At 41.9% G+C, this 26,471-nt stretch overlaps 1 protein-coding gene across 1 annotated transcript; it reads right to left on the reverse strand.

Moving 5' to 3' along the window:
• Window positions 1–5,681: 5,681 nt before the first annotated feature.
• Window positions 5,682–10,586, reverse strand: LOC309814122 (HLA class II histocompatibility antigen, DR alpha chain). The gene is made up of 5 exons (XM_082639549.1): window positions 10,451–10,586; window positions 7,953–8,198; window positions 7,230–7,511; window positions 6,764–6,929; window positions 5,682–6,091 (listed from the first exon to the last, which is right to left on the reverse strand). The coding sequence occupies exons 1-4, from the start codon at window positions 10,527–10,529 to the stop codon at window positions 6,775–6,777; spliced, it is 762 nt and encodes a 253-aa protein (XP_082495675.1). The 5' UTR covers window positions 10,530–10,586; the 3' UTR covers window positions 5,682–6,091; window positions 6,764–6,774.
• Window positions 10,587–26,471: the final 15,885 nt, after the last annotated feature.

Below are 26,471 nucleotides of genomic sequence, written 5' to 3' on the forward strand. Positions count from 1 at the left end.
CAAGACATTCAAGCCATCTCAGTCTAATGGCCTCCTTGTGTAATTACTTCAGCAATTCCCCCCTTTTGGTCATCCTCTCATGTGTTTGTTACTAGCACACTCAGTTATCATCAGGGTGACTTGTTTCGCTGTGAAACTTATAGGTTATGAAATCACTTTTGAAAAGGTTTTTGCTGTTCATCTCATTGTTCATCTTGTTTCTCTTTCTCAAAGCACAGTGAGACAATCTGATGTATTAATGGTGCTGTGAACACTTATAAAACCCTTGAGAGAACACAGCTCGTCAGGGAGACAACAATGATGGCTATCATAAGGAAAATACCAAGAGACTGAAATAGGCATCTATTCAGAGGCCCCATAAACCAAACCATTCTGTACCAAATAAATAAAAGAATGTACATGAAGACGCACTAATCTCTTTTAGTCAAGTGGCTTAATAATTTTTTGTATTTGAGTTTCTACAATACCAGAGGTATTTGCAGGAGGTATTTGGTATCGCAGACTCCTGTGGCCAACAAGTAATTTAAATTCTATTATCTAAAACCACCCGTTAGGTCAAAATAATCCTTATGCCAAAGAGGCATATTGTGTGGTGGCATATTCTGCTACCCTTCAGGTCATGCTGCCATGATTTGTGCTTGTTTTGCTTATTTTTATTTTGCTTCTTTTAGATTTTTATCAATAGTCTGTAAAAATTTTGAACAAATCTAATGGAATTTATAATATCACTAAGCATGATATCTAACTATTTTGCTTGCATTTTAATTTGAAATTTTCATAATAACTCAATGTGATAAAAATTAGTTTCAGTCTAAGTTAAGAAAATGGGTAAAGTGACGAAAGGGAAAGACCTACAAAGAAGGTTACTCTACCCAGCAAAGATCTCATTCAGATTTGATGGAGAAATTAAAACCTTTACAGACAAGCAAAAGCAAAGAGAATTCAGCACCACCAAACCAGCTTTGCAACAAATGCTGAAGGAACTTTTCTAGGCAGGAAACACAAGAGAGGGAAAAGACCGACAAAAACAAACCCAAAACAATTAAGACTATGGTAATAGGAACATACATATCAATAATTACCTTAAATGTAAATGAATTAAATGCTCCCACCAAAAGACATAGACTGTTTGAATGGATACAAAAACAAGACCTGTATATACGCTGTCTACAAGAGACCCACTTCAGACCTAGGGATACATACAGACTGAAAGTGAGGGGATGGAAAAAGATATTCCATGCAAATGGAACTCAAAAGAAAGCTGGAGTAGCAATTCTCGTATCAGACAAAATAGACTTTAAAATAAACACTATTACAAGAGACAAAGAAGGACACTACATAGTGATCAATGGATCAATCCATAGTTGTAAATATTTATGCACCCACCATAGCACCTCAATACATAAGGCAAATGCTAGCAACCATAAAAGGGGAAATCGACAGAAACACAATCATAGTAGGGGACTTTAACACCCCACTTTCACCAATGGACAGATCAACCAAAATGAAAATAAATAAGGAAACACAAGCTTTAAATGACACATTAAACAAGATGGACTAAATTGATATTTATAAGACATTCCATCCAAAAACAACAGAATACACTTTCTTCACAAGTGCTCATGGAACATTCTCCAGGATAGATCATATATTGGGTCACAAATCAAGCCTTGGTAAATTTAAGAAAATTGAAATCTTATCAAGTATCTTTTCTGACCAGAATGCTATGAGACTAGATATCAATTACAGGAAAAAAGCTGAAAAAATACAAACACATGAAGGCTAAACAATACACTACAAAATAACTAAGAGATCACTGAAGAAATCAAAGAGGAAATCAGAAAGTACTTAGAAACAGATGACAATGAAAACACGATGACCCAAAACCTATGGGATGCAGGAAAAGCAGTTCTAAGAGGGAAGTTTATAGCAATACAATCCTACCTCAAGAAACAAGAAAAATCTCAAATTAGCAACCTAACCTTACACCTAAAGCAATTAGAGAAAGAAGAGCAAAAACCCCCACAGTTAGCAGAAGGAAAGAAATCATAAAGATCAGATCAGAAATAATTGGAAAAGAAATGAAGGAAACAATAGCAAAGATCAATAAAACTAAAAGCTTGTTCTTTGAGAAGATAAACAAAATGATAAACCATTACCTAGACTCATCAAGGAAAAAAGGGAGAAGACACAAATCAACAGAATTAGAAAAGAAAAAGGAGAAGTAACAACTGACATTGCAGAAATACAAAAGATCATGAGAGATTACTACAAGCAACTATATGCCAATAAAATGGACAACCTGGAAGAAATGGACAAATTCTTAGAAAAGCACAACCTTTCGAGACTGAAACAGGAAGAAATAGAAAATATAAACACACCAATCACAAGCACTGAAATTGAAACTATGATTAAAAATCTTCCAACAAACAAAAGCCCAGAACCAGATGGATTCACAGCTAACTTCTATCAAACATTTAGAGAAGAGCTAACACCTATCCTTCTCAAACTCTTCCAAAATATAGCAGAGGGAGGAACACTCTCAAACTCATTCTACAAGCCCACCATCACCTTGATACCAAAACCAGACAAAGATGTCACAAAGAAAGAAAACTAAGGGCCAGTATCACTGATGAACATAGATGCAAAAATCCTCAACAAAATCCTAGCAAACAGAATCCAGCAGCACATTAAAAGGATCATACACCACGATCAAGTGGGATTTATCCAATGAATGCAAGAATTCTTCAATATATGCAAATCAATCAATGTGATACACCATATTAACAAATTGAAGGAGAAAAACCATATGATGCAGAAAAAGCTTTTGATAAAATTGAACACCCATTTATGATAAAAACCCTCCAGAAAGTAGGCATAGAGGGAACTTACTTCAACATAATAAAGGCCATATGTGACAAACCCACAGCCAACATCGTTCTCAATGGTGAAAAACTGAAACCATTTCATCTAAGATCAGGAACAAGACAGGGTTGCCCACTTTCACCACTATTATTCAACATAGTTTTGGAAGTTTTAGCCATAGTAATCAGAGAAGAAAAAGAAGTACAAGGAATCCAAATCGGAAAAGAAGAAGTAAAACTGTCACTGTTTGCAGATGACATGATACTATACGTAGAGAATCCTAAAGATGCTACCAGAGAACTACTAGAGCTAATCAATGAATTTGGTAAAGTAGCGGGATACAAATTAATGCACAGAAATCTCTTGCATTCCTATACACTAATGATGAAAATTCTGAAAGAGAAATTAAGGAAACACTCCCATTTACCATTGCAACAAAAAGAATAAATACCTAGGAATAAACCTACCTAAGGAGACAAAAGAACTGTATACAGAAAACTATAAGACACTGATGAAAGAAATTAAAGATGATACAAACAGAAGGAGAGATATACCATGTTCTTGGATTGGAAGAATCAATATTGTGAAAATGACTATACTACCCAAAGCAATCTATAGATTTAATGCAATCCCTATCAAAATACCAATGGCATTTTTCACAGAACTAGAACAAAAAATTTCACAATGTGTATGGAAACACAAAAGACCCCGAATAGCCAAAGCAATCTTGAGAAAGAAAAATGGAGCTGGAGGAGTCAGGATCTCTGACTTCAGACTATACTACAAAGCTACAGTAATCAAGACAGTATGGTACTGGCACAAAACCAGAAATACAGATTAATGGAACAGGATAGAAAGCCCAGAGATAAACCCATGCACATATGGTCATGTTATCTTTGAAAAAGGAGGCAAGAATATACAATGGAGAAAAGACAACCTCTTCAATAAGTGGTGCTGGGAAAACTGGACAGCTACATGTAAAAGAATGAAACTAGAACACTTCCTAACACCACACACAAAAATAAACTCAAAATGGATTAAAGACCTAAATGTAAGGCCAGAAACTATCAAACTCTTAGAGGACAACACAGGCAGAACACTCTATGACATAAATCACAGCAAGATCCTTTATGGCCCACCTCCTAGAGAAATGGAAGTAAAAACCAAAGTAAACAAATGGGACCTAATGAAACTTCAAAGCTTTTGCACAGCAAAGGAAACCATAGACAAGATGAAAAGACAACCCTCAGAATGGGAGAAAATATTTTCAAATGAAGCAAGTGACAAAGGATTAACCTCCAAAGGGTACAAGCAGCTCATGCAGCTCAATATCAAAAAAACAAACAATCCAATCCAAAAATGGGCAGAAGACCTAAACAGACATTTCTCCGAAGAAGGTATACAGGTTGCCAACAAACACATGAAAGGATGCTCAACATCACTAATCATTAGAGAAATGCAAATCGAAACTACAATGAGGTATCAGCTCACACTGGTCAGAATGGCCATCATCAAAAAGTGTACAAACAATAAATGCTGGAGAGGGTGTGGAGAAAAGGGAACCCTCTTGCACTGTTGGTGGGAATGTAAATTGATACAGCCACTATGGAGGACAGTATGGATGTTCCTTAAAAAACTACAAATAGAACTACCATATGACCCAGCAATCCCACTACTGGGCATATACCCTGAGAAAACCATAATTCAAAAAGAGTCATGTACCACAAAGTTCATTGCAGGTCTATTTACAATAGCCAGGACATGGAAGCAATCTAAGTGTCCATCGACAGATGAATGGATAAAGAAGATGTGGCACAAATATACAATGGAATATTACTCAGCCATAAAAACAAACAAAATTGAGTTATTTGTAGTGAGGTGGATGGACCTAGTGTCTGTCATACAGAGTGGAGTAAGTCAGAAAGAGAAAAACAAGTACAGTATGCTAACACATATATATGGAATCAAAAAAAATGCTTCTTATGAACTTAGCGTCAGGACAGGAATAAAGACACAGGCATAGTGAATAGACTTGAGGACACGGGGAGGGGGAACGGTAAGCTGGGACAAAGTGAGAGAGTGGCATTAATATATATACACTACCAAATGTAAAATAGATAGCTAGTGGGAAGCAGCTACATAGCACAGGGAGATCAGCTCTGTGCTTTGTGACTACCTAGAGACGTAGGATACGGAGGGTGCGAGGGAGATGCAAGAGGGAGGGGGTATGGAGATATATGTGTACGTATAGCTGATTCACTTTGTTATACAGCAGAAACCAACACGACATTGTAAAGCAATTATAGTCCAATAAAGATGTTAAAAAAATAAAGAAAATGGTAATGTCAATCTCAGTGTCCAATCTCATGCCTCCTTAAATCTAAAATGTGTGGTGTTGATTTGGAAATCCTGTTATGTATATGAAGGCTCTTCTATTCTGCTCACCGCTCCACCACCATCTGTTCCCCACCATCTGTCTCATCCATTATCAGAAGTCTTCCTTAGGATTTAAGATTCACTCTCTGAAGATCCAGATATCTCATTGATTTGGAGGCTTAAGAATCCAAACCAGATTATGAACATGTTGCTAAGTCATCTCTCAACAAATAAACCCTACTCTAGGGTTTTCTATATGCGGACCAGACCACAGCAACTGGATTGCTGGAAGATCCTCTGAGACTTGGGTCCTAATGAACCGGGCTATTTCTGATTAACTACAGAGCCTATAAGATACATTTAACATTCAGACATTTCAGGATAAAAGGATCACATATACTCCCCAGCCACTATGAAGAATTGGCTCAGATACCAAAAACTCCACTTAAGACCCACTCAAAGTTTATTGTATTCAGAAAAATCACAATTGCAGTCAGAAGAAACTCCAAATAATAAGTATACAAGAGATAGCCCATAGAAGATTCAGAAGGTTCCATAGCAGAGAAAAGATCCTATGGGCTCTATTCCAAAGGCATTACATGGTGATAATAAAGAGACAGTGGAAAATGGAGGGAAAGCCAATACAAGAAGGAGCAATAGACAGGGAATAACTAGACATTAGAATTTGGAGATTGTAGAAGGCGTCTTTACTCTTAGAGTAGCTAAAGTGTTGGGAAGTGCTGAAGGATGGTTGCTGTCACTGAGGTGAACAATCGGAGTACTGCCAGGTTTGTAAAGCTATTAAAGCAGAAATGTCTTCATCGATCTTCTCTTTAACGAAGTCCATTACCTGTAGCAGGACACACACAGTTACTATAGAGTTTAAGATGAATATTTTGAGCTCTCACCTTCAGATTCCTTCCTCTTCACCTTTAATCCTTTGACTTTGGAACAGTCTCTTAGTATTTGTGTGACCTGTTGTAAACACAACCTTTCAAACCTTCCAAGTAAGCATGAATGAGCAGACCATGCTTTACTTTCTCTTAGACCTTCTGACACTATTTTTCAGAATGGAGGGGCAAAAACAGGCTTTGGCCTCCAAGAGATTCCCACTTCATACAATGAATCTACCCTAAACCCCAAAGAGTGAAGCTCTGGAAATGCTTCAGAACAGATATCCTGCTCAGGAAATATAAACCAGGAAGAGTCTTAATCTTGAAGTTGAATTTCCCAGATCACAGGACTCAGTATTCTAATGTGAAACAATTATTTTAGGTACTGGAGATAAGTTCTAAGACAGGAGGTGTGGTTTTAGGGGCACATGTATGGAAAGGGGCATAGGAATGTGAGGCTTTGGAATATCAGATGACAGCAATGTCTGATTTTGTCCAGCAAAGATAAATCAAGGGCCATGACTTTTGCACTTGTTTTCCCTTAAAGGCATCACATGTCCTTTCCCTCACTCTGTTTCCTTCCTCTGGATCATTCCATGTATGTCTTCCTCTGACCACATCACACCCACCTGCAGGTGTCTCACAGAGGCCCTCGGCGTTCAACAGTGTTGCCTTTGCGTACACCCTTGATGATGAAGATGGTCCCAACAATGATGCCCACCAGAGCCACAACCAGGCCCAGGGCACACATCGCGTTCTCTGTGGTCTCTGGGAGGGGGGTTGGAGCTTCATACTCTGGGGAAAAATAAATCAGAGTACAGAAGTAATGCATGTGGTAGGAAGCAGCACTTAGGACCAAATATAGGGTACTTAGTCAAAAGAATATTTTTTTCATCAACTAAATAAGAGGAAGACAGGATGACATATTAAGGGAATTACAGATTAGAAGTGGGGAAAGCTGAGCAATGGGAGACCAGGAACAGGAACTGGAGCAGTTGTTATGAAACAGTTAGGGGACTTGTGGCCCCAAAGGGCCAGACACATGCATCACAGGAGAAAACCGTAAAATACAGGAGATTGAAGGATGGTTCTCACCCCAGTGCTTGAGAAGAGGCTCCTCCAAACCCCAGTGCTCCACCTTGCAGTCATAGACATCCTCGGCTGAGGGCACGAAGGGGAGGTAGTGAAACTTGCGGAAAAGGTGGTCATTCCTGGGCAGGAAGACTGTCTCTGACACTCCTGTGGTGACAGGTTTGCCATTTTGAAGCCACGTGACATTGATCACTGGTGGAGAAAACTTGTCGATGAAACAGATGAGGATGTTGGGCTCTCCCAGTTCCACAGGGGTGTTTGAGAGCACAGTCACTTCTGGAGGTACTGGGGGACAGGTGACAGAAATTAGCCTTCCCTGCTTAGCCCTGCCCTTCTCCCTCCCACCAAGGCTGAAAGAACAATTGAAACTGTGCCCTGAGAATCTGTGTCATGGTCTCAGATACCCAGCTCTGATACCCTCCCCCATGAACGGGAACCAACATTGAGGTGTAAGATACCCAAGGACCTCATTCCTGGCTCCCCCAGCATGGATTCAGGGCAATGACTTTATGAGAGACTGTGGATGCTAGAGACGAGATGTGAGCACATCAAGAAAGGAACAAACTCATAAAGTTCTTGGGCTGGTGGCATGAGAATTTGGAGCTTGCATATGGCAAGAACAGGTCCCTGGGAGGGAAAGGCAGTCACAGTAACATAACACAAAGAGCTGAAGTATCTATTTAAAGCTACAATTCCCAAGCCTAGGAGTGCAGCAGAGAGAGGTACCATTGGTGTTTGGGGTGTGGTTGGAGCGCTTTATCATGATGTCCAGGTTGGCTTTTCCCACAGCAATATTGGCCAATGCACCCTGAGCCTGAAAGCTGGCAAAATTTCCAAATTCTTTAAGCCGCCACACTGTCTCCTTCTTTTCCATATCCACGTGGAAAATCTCATCACCATCAAAGTCAAACATAAACTCGCCTGATTGGTCAGGGGCCAGAGAGAACTCAGCCTGGATGATCACATGATCCTCTGAAAAGACAAGAAAGGGAATTAGGGTGGGAACCAGGAGAGAGAGTTGAAGAAGAACCCAGCATGTGAGACACACACATGTGCACAGGGGTAGTGGAAAGAGAGGGCCAAGTGGAAAGGAGGAGTGATGGAGAGTAGGGATGAGTGGGAAGATGAGGCCTGGGTGAAGGACATTCGTGTTCAACAGAGCTGGGAGTGGACAAGCAAAGGTTCAATGTAGAGAGTGTGGATTGAGGAAATGAGGGCTGAAAAACTAGAGTCTCGTGAAGCTTTTGTTTGGCTCTATGTTACTGCCTGAGAAAAGACTCCCTCTTTAGAGTTTCAGCAGTAGCCCCTAAAAGAGAAATGTTCTCTCACTCTCTTGACCTAGGAATTAAATAATTTAAGCCAGAATCCCAGGGCATGTCTCAGAGCACCATAACTCTAAGAAGAGAGAAACAATGTTTAAAAGGTTGGGTTTGAACTCTGGAATCAAATTAAATCTCGAATTCTCATTCAGCTACCTAGTGATCTTCAGTAGATTACTTTACCTATTTATATGTAGTTTTCCCATTATATTCTACTGTGGTTTTGCTTCTATGTTGGGTTTGTTTTTAAGATGAAATGAGACTAGTTTTAAGTAATTTCTTAGTATATCATCGGGATTACAACAAGTACTTTAGCATCAGAAACTGCTTTATGTTTAAGGGCCAGACGCATGGAATATATGACTGGAGATTGTGGTACCCAAATAATTAAGTTTGAGACCTTGTAGCCTCGTAGAGGACTCACTTTCCTGTATCCACACCCACACCCTGCATCCCTCTGAGGGAAGTATTTTATTTGGATTGACCTCACCAACATTCCCTTGCATATTAAAGATCTTTAGATTGAGACTATCATTAGGGACATATTCTATTATGGTTGATAGTGAGAATAATCTACACCAAGGGAATAATGGACTTGACATAAGAAAGCTACAACGGAAGAGTATGCTGCCTCTGTGGTGCATGTAAATGAGCGGTGTATTGATAAACCTAGGGATTTATTTAGCCTTTGCAGCTACACACACACACACACACACACACACACACACACACACACATTCTAACTTCCTCTTTTAGCTCCAAGGGAAGCTATCTTTGCTGGAAGGCATCCTTGTATGTGGCTCTTTCTGGGCAATAGAAACCTACACTGTCATCATGGGTCTTGGAGCTATGTTATTACTTTACTTATTTCCAGTCTACCTGCCACCTTCTTTGGGGGTCACTCTGGGCGAAGAATGTTTTTTCACAATACACCTTCACAACGGCACAATATTTGCTCTGGAGATGGTAGAGAGTAATATCAGACACTTCACTTCCTTACTCACTTTTCTACTCTCTTAAGAATATTACTAAGTTACAGCAACCAAAGATCCTTTTAAGATCCACTGTAATTGGGGTTTTCACCGTCCCAAGAGACAGTAAATTAAATGCAATTCATATCAGCATGCCTGCCCTTCCCCCTCCCTTGGGTGAATGGTTGCTTTTTGGTGATCTTCCTTTCTAGTGATCTTTAGTATAATGTCTGTGCTCCAAATAGGCTGACAGAATTGACAGGCCAAAAGATAGCTACCATGGCAAAAATAGTTAAGAACAGGTGCCAAGAAATCTCATATTTTTTTCTGATTTAATCCTCATGAAATTACATGAGGGGGGCTTCCCTGGTGGTGCAGTGGTTGAGAGTCCGCCTGCCGATGCAGGGGACACAGGTTCGTGCCCCGGTCTGGGAAGATACCACATGCTGTGGAGCAGCTGCTCCCATGAGCCATGGCCACTGAGCCTGCGTGTCCGGAGCCTGTGCCCCGCAACGGGAGAGGCCACAACAGTGAGAGGCCCACGTACCGCAAAAAAAAAAAAAAAAAAAAAAAAAGAAATTACATGAGGTTTTTAATTTTTACTAATTTTCCAGGAATGAAAAGTTAAAGAGCAGAAAGGTATCTTGTTAATGCCTGTCAGAAAATATTTCCCTGAAAGTTTGGCTTATATCAAAGTCAATAGTATTAATCAGTACACAATTCAGTTTTGCTTCTCTAATCTAAATTTTACTTCAATTGCTGGTGAGCAGAGAACTCTTCTAACTACAATTTATTATAATGTTAGAGTTAGACCCAGAAAATACCTGTCACTCTTCTTTTTCACTCCAAAGATTGTCTTTCAAATGTCCACAATTCACTTCTCTGATGCTCTCAGAACTTATATATCCCTACTTTTGATTCTTTCAGCACTTACCTGTGATAGCCCATGATTCCTGAAGGCTTATCAGGAGAGTGATGAAAAATCCTGGTATTGGGACTCCAATTATGGCCATTTTCTTTTTAGGTGTCTCGATGAGGGACAGTAGAGCTCAAGGTGGGTCACAACAGACTGGAATACAAGTAAAGAGAATGTAGGGTGTCAGAGTCTGATTAAAATTTAAAATCAGTTGAGCTGCAGCCAATCAGAAAAATCGTTTGAGATGACACTGCTGTTGCTAAGGGATGGACTTTTGCAAAGGGTCCAGGAAAGGTGATGCTTTATTAGATGAAAAGGAACTTCTTAATCAATCAAACAAACTCACAACCAAACAAAAAAATCGAGTTTTCAAGAATGATGGGCAATCACTCAGAGAGTCTTTCATCCCAATCCAAGTGCCAGCAATGGATCTGCCTGAAGCACATTAGTGAGAATAGAATCAATGGAAATATCCTAAGATGAGAGTTAGTGGCAGATCATGTCTCTGTGCTGTGACAGCCAGGGAATTTATTTAAGGGACAGTAGTTCATCTAAAAAGAAGGTAAATGGTCAGGCTATGAGGAATGCTGGAATCTTGGCAGTGTTGGGTGACAGAGCTGCCCTTAAGGCACCTCTTACTGCTTCAGGCTCCCTCCAGTGTCCTAGACTCCAAGGGGGCCAACACTGCCCAAGAGTTTGGGATCCCTGACAGTTCAGGAGAACATCAGAAGAGAAACTCTGAGTTCCAACACTCCCAAGGCTGGAGATGTATGGAAAGCTACACCTTGGAACGTAGGTAGTGGTTACTGGAGATAGTAGACTGGAAAGGGGGAATCCTATTCCTAATTCCCATTACCTTAAATATGTCCTGAGATTGGAAAAGACTTTTGGGCACATACCTTTCCTGAGAGAGAGTAAATGGGGCAGAGCTTATTTTACCTGGAATACTAGAGATAATAACCTGTAGGAGCGCTTTACCATTACTTCCTCATGATGAAAGTTCTGATTCAAAGAATTTATCTTGATGTTCACTGTTGAGAATACTGAAAGTTAGCACATGTTGACGGACCCTCATTTTTTGAAAATATAGCAAAACAGAAAGGAAAGTGTTAAACCAACTAGAAAGGGCTGGAATCCAAATACTTCCAAGGAGGAGAGACCTGGCAGTGCGGCAGCTCATGAGATGGTGAGTTTACTCTTGAAGATCAGTCATGACACATATACTTAGGGTGGGTTTTCCACAGTGTTTTCTACACTGCTGAGGTCTCATCCTGCCCTACTATTCCCCTCCCAGTTCAGAAGAGCCAAGACTCTACACATGGCTGATTTTCGGATTGTATCTAAGGACTTTTTTTTTTTAAATTCTTTTCCGGTATGCGGGCCTCTCACTGTTGTGGCCTCTCCCGTTGCAGAGCACAGGCTCCGGACGCACAGGCTCAGCGGCCATGGCTCATGGGCCCAGCCGTTCCACGGCACATGGGATCTTCCTGGACCAGGGCACGAACCCGTGTCCCCTGCATCGGCAGGCAGACTCTCAACCACTGCGCCACCAGGGAAACTGGTATCTAAGGGCTTTGAACATCCTCTGATACTGGCTTCTGGATGCCTGGGAGGACGCACACACAGTTCTGCCCTAAAATTGTTGAGGATTGTGTTTCCTGGAGGCACTGGAATGGGCCAGAGGAGACTTCTACATCAGTCTCTGCTGAGAGTCTGATCCTATAATTTAGGTTTGTCATCTCCTCTATCCTAACCTCCTCTAATCACACTTAACCAATATAATTTTTCTGTGCTTGCCCTTTGCTAGCTGCCATAATGCCTTGTTCTTACGAGATGCTCAATATATGTACAGTAAACTCAGAGACTATATATGTCTCTGTGTTCTACATGTTGTAAGAGCACCTTCAACCCAAGATGTTGCTCAGCAACTTATGATGTTGTTTAGTCCTAAAACACTGATTGGTTCTCCTCATGCGATTACTAAACTGGGGAGTCTTTAGAATAGACTTTGAGTTCCCTTTCTCTGTGATGAGAAAGAAGTTTCTATTTGGACATTAATCATGGTTCCCTGTTTTCTCCTGACCTCTAACTTCCTGTGTGTTTGAGGGAATTTCTGAGGGCACCTGAATGAGGTTGTCTCGGTAACATTAACAGGCGTGGACCCTCTGTACTAGTCAGAGTTCATTCAGGAAATAGAAATCCCTGAGGACACCCTAAATGGGATTATTTATTACAATTCTACTCTATTATAGGGAATTATACCTCAAAACTGTTGGAAGCCTGGAGAAGCACAAGTCAGTACAGGCCCCTAACTTTAAGAGGGAGGGACCTGTAGGAGCCACTGCTGACATCATGGCTCCTCTAGAACTCAGGGGGAAGGAATGTCTTGGGAACACAAGGATGCTGCCAACACAAGACCCCTGTCTGTGAACCCTTGTATCCACGACCTGAGAAACCTTCAGCCTGTCTCTGCTTCCCGAATCTCACAAGCCTAAGTTTCACTGGCAGAATGTAGACCACATTCAGAAACCGGGGGTAGGGAGAGCCTGGGAAATGTAATATTCTTGGTTGTATTCCCTACTATACAGACAAGACCATAGAAGCAAATAGGAATTAAAAAAAAAACCTACTAAATGCAAATATATCTCTCTACCTCTATCTCTGTATCTCTATTTCCCCCATAGTTCACTCGGGTTCTCCCCACAGTCCAACCTCAGAACCAGAGAAAATGTTATTTTGGAGTAAAAGGCGAGGGCTTGGAAATGGGATCGCTTTCTCCTTGGACCCAGGTCAAGTCTGGGACCTCGCTGCTTCATGTGTGTGTGGTTTGAGCTCTGAGAGCCTGCAGCCCCTTGCTTATCTGCCTTTCCCTCCTTTTCCCTCTAGCACTCAGAGTCTTCACGGTATTTCTCCTGCTGAGGACTTCCTACCAGAGGATCTTTGGGGATATTGATCTAGGGATTTCCTCCCCAAGTCCCCATGTAAAAAAACTCTCCTTGTTCTCTATTGTGTCTCCTCTCCATCTTGAGAGGGGGCAAAGGCTAATCTGCTGAAATAGATCTGTGTCAGTCTGAAAACTGCCAACTGATGACATCAACAAATGTGCTGGGATGATGGGTTAATGGACCTTCCTAAGACTTCCTGTGTGAATAAAGGGGTCCATGGTGTTTGGGCTCATCTCTACCCTGGGAGGATGAGAGTTTGAGAGTTTGATTCATTTTTTTCTTTACCTCCACTTGAAATCTGATGTTTCAAAGGCCTGAGTTTGTACAGGCTCTCAGGGGTGCAAAATCACTTTTCTTTGTGTAGCCTTTGTAAATAAGGAATTGCAGACACACACACACACACGTGGGGAGAGGGGTTGGAAACTTCAAATCCACATCTCAGAATATTTCCACAGGCCCCATTGTTATGATTTGAGCATCTAGAGTCAGATTGTTCTATAATTCCCAATTTTCTTGTCTCTTCTAATAGGCTGAACTTGGTAGTTGAGAGACTGTGAAGGAAAAGTTTCATTCGAAAAATCACCAGTGAAGCCTGAGAGTGGCTGCCTTCACCAGCTGCCTCCTTGTGCCTGGACAATGGCTGATTCACTCCTTCAACTTTCTGTTCCTTCCACGTTTTGGCAAATTATTTTCAGAGCCATTTCCAGCTCCATCTATCATCTTTGCCACCCCATGGCAAAGTTGAACGTGAGGAATGAATCCCTAGGACTGCTTACTGGCTGGATTAGGATAAGGAAGGTGGTAGAAAATGATCGAAAAGTACCTTGTAGTTAGGTTTCAAGTCTGAATGTTATGATAAATGAAAGAAATTTTCAAAAAATAGAGGTCATGATGAGAAGGTGGCTCTCGTTCGCATTGACATAGCACGGGTCAAGCGTACAGTGTAAGAGGGAAGTTTGTTAGGTGATCACAGTAGAACATGGGAGAACATGAGTGGATGAATGTCATCTAACACAGGGTATTTCAAGACTTAGATAGGATAATACATGAGAAATGACCAATGTCGTAAAATGCTTTAGCAAAATCAATGTTTTTATCTAACTATGATGAGAGAGAATTTCCTATTTTTTATATAAGGTTACTTTTGAACTTTGAAGTTTTATGGTAGAAAGAAAGGTGAGAAATCGGCCAGAGAACTGTCATTGGTTTTACTGAAAGTCTTTTTTTTTTTTTTTTTTGGTGTGGTCTTTCTCCCTTACCAATTAAAATATTACTAATAAAATAGTAAATATCATATTAAATATTACCATTATATTTCCAATTTATTCTGAGGAGACCAAGATTTACAAAAGTCTAGCCCTTTGGTCAATGTCTCACTTAGAAAGTGGGAAGGGGGCTTCCCTGGTGGCGCAGTGGTTGGGAGTCCGCCTGCCGATGCAGGGGACGTGGGTTCGTGCCCCGGTCCAGGAGGATCCCACGTGCCGCGGAGCGGCTGGGCCCGTGAGCCATGGCAGCTGAGCCTGCACGTCCGGAGCCTGTGCTCCGCAACGGGAGAGGCCACAACAGTGAGAGGCCCACGTACCAGAAAAAAAAAAAAGAAAGAAAGAAAGTGGGAAGGTAGTTTTGTAAATCACGTCTCTAACTCCATAGCCAGTAATATGTGGAGTCCAAGAACGAGTCCATTCAAAACATTAAAACCACTCCCATCACAAATGCAGCCTCAGGTGGGGATGACAGTTGTTTTGTCTTGTACACTGTGTTTATTGGTGAATATTTTAAAGGCTCTTAGTAAACGTGGCTTTCCTTTGAGGTTTTGTTTGTTTGTTTGTTTTCTAAAGCGTAGTAAAAGCGGGACTAGGCTTCCCTCTTGTGGTCAATAGTATTTAATTCTTCATATCAGTTTTTTTGACATTGAGCGTTCAGAAAGCTAGTGAATGATCTAAGATTTTAAAAGTCAGGATGCTTTAACTAATTTTTTCCTCGTGTACATACTCAGAAATTCCCAGATGTGTTTGATCTAATTAGGTTGCTTAAATGGTTTGCAATTTAAGAACCTTTAAAGTCTTTTTACACTAAGCATCACAATGCTTTTTTTTTTTTTTGGATAAGCACACAAACAAAACATGGAATGTGTTTCTCTTTTATTTTATTTTATTTTATTTTATTTTATTTTTTTCGGTACGTGGGCCTCTCACTGTTGTGGCTTCTCCTGTTGCGGAGCACAGGCTCTGGACGCGCAGGCTCAGCGGCCATGGCTCACGGGCCTAGCCGCTCCGTGGCATGTGGGATCTTCCCAGACCGGGGCACGAACCCGTGTCCCCTGCATCAGCAGGCGGTCTCTCAACCACTGCGCCACCAGGGAAGCCCAATGTGTTTCTTTTAAGTTATTTGAAAAACAAAATGATGCTTGATAAAGAAAACAAGTAACTGTAAATCACTTTCATTCTTGTGGGTAAAAGTTTAATACCCTTTCTATTCCTCCAGGACAAATTTAATCTTAGACTAAATCTCTAGCTCTTTTTAGGAAACCTAAGAAAGGAAGAACATCAGCTAACTTTCTAGACAAAATTATCTATTGTAAAAATGGCTTTTGCTTGGTAAGTTGTATTTGGCTAGGAGGAATATCTGATGAATTATAACAAGTGTGGGAACCCATACATAGCTTGGGCATCTCTGAATGCAGTGACCCTTGTAATTGGGCATGCACTTACCAGGGGTCTGGAAGCTATGCTCATGAACTTGATGCAAAAGGCATTGACTCCAAAAGGATGAGGATTCTACCACAGGGTAGATGCCACTTTCACAGGTGTAAATTCATCTTGCACCTAAGCTGTCACTTAGGGACGAGGTGGGCAGAGACCAGCACCTGGTCTGCATTATGGACTGTTTCAAGAACTTCTCCCACTGAAGAGAATGATCAGATGCTGCTCCCTTGAAATGCTTTGATTCTGTCTGCTATCCTTCTGAGTGAATCTGAGAGCTCAGTAAGCCTGAATATTTGATTAAACCTAAGAAGATTCCCTGGGCCTTCATACATGGACCGTTTTCATTTTATTTAGTTTTTGCACATATATGTGTATATGAGACATCCTCAGTGTTATTAGAGATCCCCCTCTAATAAGTGTCTGCTTCTATGTTTACACAGATAAAGGGGTTACTAATGTCCCATCTTGCTTTGACCACTCTTCCCCCATTTTCCTGTAGTAGGACCATAGCCCCAAACAAGTCTCCTTATCACCACCACTTTGTGATTTATCAAAGTGGCAGAAAGTTTGAGGCAGGTAGTTTCCCTATATGTTCATGATTAAGTCTAATAACCAATGGGTTTAACTTCCATATGACATTTAATATTTGTATTTCTTCTGATTTGTCCCAATGTACATCACATGAAAACACTAAAAATTTTTTTTAAAATAATACTTTTGGAATCGGTACTTGAATATCCTTAAGATGCTATTTCTATCTTTAGACTCATTATTGTTTTTTGCATGACGTCACTCTTGCTGTCTATCAACGCTGCTTTGGGAATCAAGAAATTCTACCATTTCTCTTTGTGAATTGCTTTGCTCCTACCTGCATGGATAATTTAGGTTTTCAGTATATGTGGATTGCAGGAAACATGTTTCTGTCTACTCTGAAAGCACTCACAGCACAGGAGAGCACCTCTTCCTCTGGCATTACCCTGTCTGGGATCGTCTTGATGCTCAATGCCAGGGAGATGTACCACCGCTGCAGCCTCCTCCCTAGTACAAAGCTGGGACTTTCCTTAAAAAGCTCTCTAGAGTCCCCAAAGGAAGGTGTGGGCAAAGGGTCCTCCATCCCTCACATGGATTGACGTTCACCTGGACTCTGCAGATATCCCTGGGATTCTGGGGAAAGGGGTGGGGAATACAGTGAACAGGAAGTCTCCTGTGAAAAAGTGAGGTAAGGGTTACCATCATTAAACCTTTAGGCATGTAAAGTCCATGATCTGGAAAACCTAGTCTTGAGTAGCAGCTTTTATAACACTTAGGATGTGTCCCTGATGGTGACCCCACATGAATGGTGGAGGTATGTTCCATTCATATTGCTTGCACCATGTCACACCTGGATCATGCACCAGTGTACTCACTGGGCATCATTAAACAACCAGGCACTGGATGACACTGTTCCCATGTGTCCCCTCATCAGGCTGGTTTCAATGGCACTCCTGTCGCAATTGGGTAGACTTCCTGTCAGGCTTCTGTGAAACTGATGTCACACGTGGGGAAATAACCCAACATATTCAGCTGCGGCATGGCTGTTTGGCCCTGGACGAGACAGCAGAGCAACTGCTGATAATGGTCAGCAGCTAGAGACCCATACTTGCTTATGCAGAGCCTTGTAGGCATGTCTGGAGGCCAAGCGAGAAAGCCAAGAGTGATGACCAGGCACTTAACCTGCACAAAGAATCAATTTCTGCTTTATGCTGGCTCCCACCTGGAGAAGGTATAAGGATAAAATTTCAAGTAGGAATGGCTGTGTGGTGCTGGGCAGTGAGATAAGAGTGGAGGGGAGGTGATAGGGCTGCCAATGACCCCCACACCCACTCAGCCTGTTCAGACCCCAAATCTGAAATCACAAGGAAGGGTCTCACCAGAGGTCCAGTACACAACACAGAAGACCCTCGAGAAAAGGTAGGAGCCCTAGAGATATACATATTTTTTTCTTTTGTGAAGGATCTGATACATTATTGTGAGTTGCCCTGAGAGAGAAGCCGGTTCTTTGGATTATATTCCTGTTCTGGAGGCATCTCTCACCCTTGACAATCTGCCTATATGTTCAGCATGCTTCAAGGTGATGGCTCTGGAAAGTTGGAGCAAGTTTGGTGCAAAAGGTCAGGGTCCATAAACCTATAAAGTTTGTCTCAAATTGGCTCTGATGTTCTAGGGTGCAGGCCAGGGTTGGAGGGGGCTTTGGTGCTTTCCTGACAAAATTTTTTTGCCATTCCTCTTCTCTGTATAGATTTATTTTTCCTTGGTCCTGCCAGTCTTACTGCTCCCCAAGAAAAATTGCCCAAGGGGCATATGAGTCTAGTTACTGCAAAATTATGTGCAGTAGGAAAAGACTGGAAACAGCTCAGATGTCCATTTCAAGTGACAGGTTGAACAAATAAAGTACAGACACACAACAGTGCAATGAAGCTGTTAAAAGTAGTCATGAGGGAGGGGAGGACAAGCAGAGAAGCCCTAGAATAAGGGACTTTTGGCCTGGGCTTTGCAGGTATCGGTAATTGGAGCAGCAGAAGCTACAACTGAAGGCAGAAGCTGGAACTGGTTCCCAGAATAAATAATGTCACTGGACCATGGAGCCAAACATAGAGCTTATCATGGAGAGCTGCCTAATTTCAACAACGGTTCCTGGATTTTCCCTCACGCTTCTCCTCCGCTGATGTAAATGTTTCTTTATGATAACAATCTCTGAATGGTTTCCAGACCAGAGGAAAAAATCTGACCATGTGAGCAGCTGCAGACAGTGTTCTCCCCACGTGGACATGCTTCTCCTTGGTGATGTTTCCTGCTTTTATGTCTTCTGATTATGTCAACTACACACCAGTCATCATGTACCAGGTATTAATTTCAGCTAAGCTGATCTTATTTAGGCAAGAAGTGAGGATTGTGGGACTGCTGAGTTCTTCCAGGGAGTGGTCACGTCCACAAGGGAATTATGATTATTGTGCTGCTTAAGAGCACTGTCAGCACGGAACACTATCAGAAAGTGATTGGTTACCGTGTGAGAGTGACTCTAATGCCCTACACAGTGGCCAGCAGGAGGGAGCCAATGCCGAATATGCACCACTCCAAAAATCCAGGTGAAGGTCACTTTCAATAGCCCTAAAAATGTTATTTATGTTTGTGAATTTAGCTATAATTTATATGAAGAGTACTTCCCTGGTGGCGCAGTGGTTGAGAGTCCGCCTGCCGATGCAGAGTACACGGGTTCGTGCCCCGGTCCGGGAAGAGACCCCACATGCTGCGGAGCGGCTGGGCCCATGAGCCATGGCCGCTGAGCCTGTGCGTCCGGAGCCTGTGCTCTGCAATGGGAGAAGCCACAACAGTGAGAGGCCCGCGTACCGAAAAAAAAAAAATTATATGAAGATATATAAAGTTATTTAAGCATTCCATGGTTAACAGATACTTAAGTGGTTTTCAATGTTTTGCTCTTATGAATAAAGTTGTTGTGAGCTCTCAACAGTTTTTCTAGGTGTATATTTAAGCGCATAATGCAGTATGAACATATTTTCAATGTTACTATGTAATTTTGACTTCCAAAATGACTGCATCAATTTGTACTCCCATCAGCTGTATACTGGCAGAAACATTGTTCCACATCCTTGCTTACAACTGAAATGTTTTGACATTTTTATTATTTTTCCAGTGTGTTTTTGGTTTGCATTCCTCTGATTAGTACTGAGGAGGTTGAACAACTTTTCATATTTGTATATAATTTAGGTATCTTTGCTGTAGAATGCTTCTTCTTGCCTTAACCACTTTTTTTTTTTAACCCTGCATACTATAAGTTTTAGAATTGTTTATTTCTACAAAGCAAACCTGCTGGGAACATTGATCAGGATTATGTTGAGGAGAATTGGTGTTTCAACAATATCAATCCTTCCACAACCAGCCATATACTATCTCTCCATATATTTGAGATTTCATTAATCTCTCTTATCAGAGCTTTATAGTTTTCACTGTAGAGATAGCAAACATATTTTGGTTAAACTCATCTCTAAGTATTTTATGTTTTTATTGCTATTGGAATTACTTTTTAATTTTATACGCAGTATTCTGCTGCTAGCATATAAGGTTACAATTGTTTTGTTGTATATTGCCCTCGTTAAATTCACACATTCTAGACATTTTAATAACTTTCTTAGGGTTTTCTACGTAATCATATAAAATGCTTTCCAGGCTGCAATGTTCATTCTTTGTCAAAAAGAGTCTGAAACAACGGGAAATCTGCTCGGCTCATATTAAACTCTAAAGTAATATTATTTTGAGAAATAAAGCCTGATTAATCAAAAAAATTAAAGAATATTTTAAAGATTGTTTCTAACACCCAATTTTATGTTAAATTACAACCAGATACATTTAATTAAACGTCTTAGACCTGATCATGGGACTAGTCACCAATTGTTTCCATGTTCCAGTTTAAATAATTTTCATAGCCTTCAGGGTGTAGATTTCCTTTCTCTCTGCCAATATCTGGAATACTCTTTATTCTCACATATGTCCACAAGTAGATATTTCTCCGATATTGAAAGCTCCGTGTCCCTGATGGATGCTCCACACCCGCCAGCTCCTACACCTGTGGCTCACAGCTGTCAGTGAAGTATGAACTATGCCGTATGTTCCATCCCGTGAGGCATCTCCTCCATAAAGATTTTCTTGACTCCCTCATTCGTCACTGAGCTATTATAATTTAGTGCCTATGTTCTCTCCTCTTAAAACTGTAAATGCCCTTGAGAACTGGACTTATAATTTTTTCATCGTTGCTTCTTTAAGAGTACCTGGTGATGAAACACGGTAACAATGAAGGTAAGATAAGGAAGCAGCCTCTCTCTCAAGAAACCTTTCCTTTTTCCTTTCGCCTCCCCTTCAGTCTCTCTTTCCGTGTCTTTCTCTCCTTCTCTTCTTTTCCCATCCCCACCTGTACCTACAGGGTGGTTCAGTCACCGAATTCTGGAGCCCCAGGAGACTGGAGCAGATTCAGCAGCATCAGTTTTCCTATTTCTGCTCCCATTTCGCAAAATTTATGAAAGGAAGAGACTGGAAGTTAGGATCTGGGACATTTTAGGACCCAGCTCTCAGCCCTCCCCACCTCACTCAGAATGTCGCTAGCCTCCTTGAAACCTGGTGCACGTTCTTGGACAAACATGCCATCTACTGGTCACATGAGGAACTGCAATAACCTGCTTGGGACTGTGCCAGAGGGCCAAGCGCAGTATTTGAACCAAGGAAGTATGGCAGGGTACAAGGGTGCAAAGGCAGGAGGCTTGCTAGGTTGGTGTGCTTTTCTTTAACCCTCTTTTCCCCAACATTCAGAAGGTTCTCCTATTTCCGGTGTGAGATGCTTGGCTATCTCTGTGATTGTGCATTCTCTGGGGTCTTGGGAGGAGTTTGCAGTTATTAAGACAGATCCTGTGGTCCTCCTAATTCCCAAACTGAGGCATCTGTGCTAGTTTGCTAGTGCGTTAGTGTTTGTTTCACCAACTCTTCCCATGAGCTTCACTCCTACAGGCTAAAACCTGCAGCAGAATCAATTTTACATAATTTTATCACTTTCGAAAAGTCATGGATGATAATTAGTGACTGTGTTTACACTTCTGTAACTTTCTCACAAAAGTAAATTTCAAAGTAAAAACTGAAATTTAAAAGTACATTTTAAAAAATTTAAACACTTCAGAGGAGGAACTGGTTTGTCAGACACTTTTTGGATTCTAAGACTGGGATGGCTCTAACAGTACAATGAGCTCTTCAGCTAGGATTTAGCTCAGTCCCCCAACCCTAAATGCTTCAGTATTTTAAGCACCACTGTGCAGAAATTCCACTGCTTTTTATTTTTATACTGACTTCTGGTGGAAAATCTGTAAGATGGGGAGATTTTGTTAAGAAAGCTGGATCTGAATGAGAGCCCCTGGGGCCAATCACAGTATTACAGTTACCCTATTTTTGTGGCAGAAACTTTAGAAATCACTATATTCTTCCTTCTCCTTTATTTATTTATTTATTTATTTATTTATTTATTTATTTATTTATTTATTTATTTTGCGGTACGCGGGCCTCTCACTGTTGTGGCCTCTCCCGTTGCGGAGCACAGGCTCTGGATGCGCAGGCTCAGCAGCCATGGCTCATGGGCCCAGCCGCTCCGTGGCATATGGGATCCTCCCGGACCGGGGCACGAACCCGTATCCCCTGCATCGGCAGGCGGACTCTCAACCACTGCACCACCAGGGAGGCCCTTCCTTCTCCTTTAAATGATTCCTCAGTCCATAGGATCTCACTTTGTCACTGATTCTTTTTCCTCCTGGGTTTTGGCCAGACGGCAATGTCATGCTTCCTTTTGATTTAAAGGAACATGGTCATGGCCCTAAGCCCCGCAGGTCTCCGGAAGGGAAACACAATTCCATGTCCATTGTGTCCCCTACTGAGGCCAAGGTGACACTGGATAAGGTAGAGTAGGACAGGGAGGCATACACACCAAGGAGTCCTCAGAGCTCTGCCCCAAGCATTTATTACCACATCACCTTCATATCTATGGACCTGAGGTATCACAGCGGGGCCTCCAATATGGCCGTGGACACAGAGTAACTTGCTTCTACCCCTTCAGGACTTGGGTTAATCTTCAGGCTGTTTATACCTGGGAACACACCACCCTTTGGGGTGCAACATTCCCAGAGGTCAGGGTTGCTGACTTGCACCTGTTTGGTCAGCTTCCTCCTGCACACTAAGCCCCCTGGTGGGTCTACTTCCTCCCCCTACTGTCCCTGTTACGGGTAGCTTGAACTCCTCATTTTAGGCTCAAATATTACCTTCAAGTGAGGGAATCAGCCCTCTCTATCAAAGCTAATTATCTTTTTTTTTTTTTTTTTTTTAGCGTTACGCGGACCTCTCACTGTTGTGGCCTCTCCCATTGTGGAGCACAGGCTCCGGACGCGCAGGCTCGGCGGCCATGGCTCACGGGCCCAGCTGCTCCACGGCATGTGGAATCTTCCCGGACCGGGGCACGAACCCGTGTCCCCTGCATCGGCGGGCGGACTCTCAACCACTGCGCCACCAGGGAAGCCCAAAGCTAATTATCTTTTATCCTGTGTCAGAAAAACACATTTGCGAGAGGAACAGATCCAAGAAATGTTCTTTTAAACAAGATTGTAGAGCTTCGGGTTTCTTCCAAACAACAGCGAGAGTCAGACTTTCCTATCTGTAGTTGTTCCAGAGCGTCAAGGGTGATGGAGAAGAGAGACATAGAAGGTTACGCTTCCCGAGGTGCCAACTGCACTGTGGTCATACATATGAAGAAAGGCCACCGTCCAACTCTGAGCATCAACCCCCCCCCCCACTCTGTGCTTTGGGGAACATTAGACACGTGCCTCAGCATTTGGGTGGGCATCTCAGAGCCCTGCCAGTGCTTTCTCCCCTCTAGTCAGAAAACAAACCAAGAAGACAGTAGAGTGATAGACTGCTATGCCACCAGGATATGAGAGTTGGGTTGATACTTTTTCTTTCCTTTGCCCAGAGAGAACTCTACATTTATAAGACCCGTTGCTAGGGGACTCCATGAAATAATTATTACCTTTATGGTGAGTCCACCTGACAACTCTCAAAATAGATTTCCACCAGGTCCCCCAAATAGAAGTTGACAGTGATCAACTGAATTTCTCTGAATTCATAGCCAGAGTCCTGATGTCCTCTCTCAATAAGACATTTTTTCTTATTTTCATTTATCTCCCCTATTGTTTTAGCCTCTGGCCTTTCCAAGACTCTCTACTCCCAATAATGAAACCTAAATAGGGATTTTGTGTCACAGTTATATTTTCACATACCCTTTAGGAATGTTTAAATGTGAGTAGCACACATTTTAAAGCTAATGAAATTGAAACCTCAGAAATGAACAGACTTATCCAAAGAAGAAGCTTGCCCAAATTTATAGCAAAACTAGAATTTAAATCTCAGGCATCCTAAGCTCAGGGCTCCTTTTGTCATCTACTAGCTAAGAGTCATGAATGTGTGTTATACAGGACAGTAGCATTTGGAGGAGGAAAGGTCTGAAGTGAATCAGGTTTTGAACAAAAGCCCTTGAGGGGCAGAGAGTGAGCATGTCTCTGCTGCCCTCTGGTGGCCATATTTATGCCTCACTGATAGGAGCATTTGTCTTGTTTTCATGCCTCTCTTCCACATACCAACATGTCTCTACACAAAATGAACATCCATAATCCACAGCATAATTCAGGACACAGTTCTTATTTCAAAACTGGGGTCCCCTTGAAAAAGTGTATGTACGGGCCTTTTGTGAAGAGATGCATAAAATTTTAAATAGAGCTTCTTTAAGTGGTCAGTTGGTGCTAATGTGACTGACCATAAACAAGGCGCAAAGACAAGTCCTAAGGTCCTGGGAAAATTCCAACAGCATATACCATGAAGATGATACAGAATATGTGTAATGAATAGAATATTTTCATACCACAAAATTGGGAGTGAAAAAATAAATTTCTGTGTTTTCCTATTACTGATTCTAATTTTTTTTTTTTTTTTGCAGTACGCGGGCCTCTCACTGTTGTGGCCTCTCCCGTTGCGGAGCACAGGCTCCAGACGCACAGGCTCAGCGGCCATGGATCACGGGCCCAGCCGCTCCGCGGCATGTGGGATCCTCCCGGACCAGGGCACGAACCCGTGTCCCCTGCATCGGCAAGTGGACTCTCAACCACTGCGCCACCAGGGAAGCCCACTGAGCCTAATTTTTATGTCAAGCCATATAATGTCTTAGAGCAAAGGGGTCAATCTAGTAATTTCCAGAAAATTCCGTGGCTTTCACAACAATTAATAATTTAAAAACAGCTCTCTGCCCAGGGTTATTTCTAAGTCCCCAGGTAGGAGGTGGTGCAGGACTGGTGCAGAAGGCTCTCCTCATATTTACAGCGTTGACTCCCACTGTATGTCATGGTCACACTGCCCCTGCTCGTCCCTGCCCTTCCCATATTGGTGATGATGACTGTTATATCCATACCATCGCTCTCCTCTTCCTGTATCATCCCATGCCAGCATTTTAGGGAGCAAATTTTCATTCTAATAGTTGAAGCTTCCAGGGCCCAATTCTTCTTGCCTTGGGTAGCTTTCCCTTTGCTGCTGCTCTTTGGTTCTGTTGTAGGAGAGAGATGTCTGTGGCACCTCTGCCATTCTGGGAATCAGGGGTGAAGTGCAGCACGGTCCCTTCTACCCTCATTGAGAGAAAGAAACAGGGTAAAGGAACTTTCACCAATGTTTATTTTTTTTTTCCTCTTCAATCCCCTCATCCTCCACAATGAGAAGGGTCTTTATCTACACTGAAGATTGGAGGGAAAAAAATTCTTCTTTAAGAATAGCAGTTTCAAGTTAGATGGCCCAAATATGGGCTGATCATACCAGAGGAGAGGAAGAAACTTCAGGAAAAAAAATCAGCTTAAACACCAGCACACCATAATGTTGCATGTGCTTCTATTTTACATTGAAATGAACACCTGAAATTAAATTTAAATTGTTCTGGAGAGAGACTTCCCTGGTGGCGTGGTGATTAAGAATCCGCCTGCCAATGCAGGGGCCACAGGTTCGAGCCCTTGTCCGGGAAGATCCCACATGCTGCTGAGCAATTAAGCCTGTGCTCCACAACTACGGAGCCTGCACTCCAGAGCCTGCGAGCCACAACTACTGAGCCTGCACTCTAGAGCCCGAGAGTCACAACTACTGAGCCCGTGTGCCACAACTACTGAAGCCCACGTGCCGCAACTACTGAAGCCCACGCACGGAGAGCCCATGCTCAGCAGCAAGAGAAGCCACCACAATGAGAAGCCCACAAACCACAACGAAGAGTAGCCCCTGCTTGCCGCAACTAGAGAAAGCCCGCGCACAGCAACAAAGACCCAATACAGCCAAGAATAAATAAATAAAAATTTAAAAAAGAAAAAATTGTTCTGGAGAACTCTTGAATTCCTGAGAATATACAAGCATACCTCAGAGATACTGCTGGTGTGATTCCAGACCACCACAATAAAGCAAGTAGCGCAATAAAGTGAGTCACACAAATTTCTTGGCTTCCCAGTGCTTATAAAAGTTATGTTTATACTGTGCTGTAGTCTATTAAGTGTACAGTAGCATTATGTCTAAAAAAGTACATATCTTAATTAAAAATACGTTATTGCTAAAAAATGCTAGTCATCATCTGTGCCTTCAGTGAGCTGTAGGAGTAGCATCAAAGATCACTGATCACAGATCACCATTCAAAAATAATAATAAAGAACAAGTTAGAAGTATTGCAAGAATTACCAAAATGTGACATGAGACATGAAGTGAACAGATGCTGTTGGGAAAATGGTGCCAATAGAC

Source organism: Mesoplodon mirus (genome assembly GCF_964341445.2).
Source record: "Mesoplodon mirus genome assembly, chromosome: 12".
Classification (NCBI taxonomy): Eukaryota; Metazoa; Chordata; class Mammalia; order Artiodactyla; family Ziphiidae; genus Mesoplodon; species Mesoplodon mirus.

Bases quoted from the DNA above. Each gene is read 5' to 3' on its own strand.
- LOC309814122 (XM_082639549.1), bottom strand. From the start codon at position 10,529: ATGGCCATAATTGGAGTCCCAATACCAGGATTTTTCATCACTCTCCTG. The intron at 8,199-10,450 runs GTAAGTGCTGAA...TTGTCTTTTCAG, and splicing joins GGAATCATGGGCTATCACAG to AGGATCATGTGATCATCCAG. The intron at 6,930-7,229 runs GTGAGAACCATC...ATTTTTCCCCAG, and splicing joins GCCTCTTCTCAAGCACTGGG to AGTATGAAGCTCCAACCCCC.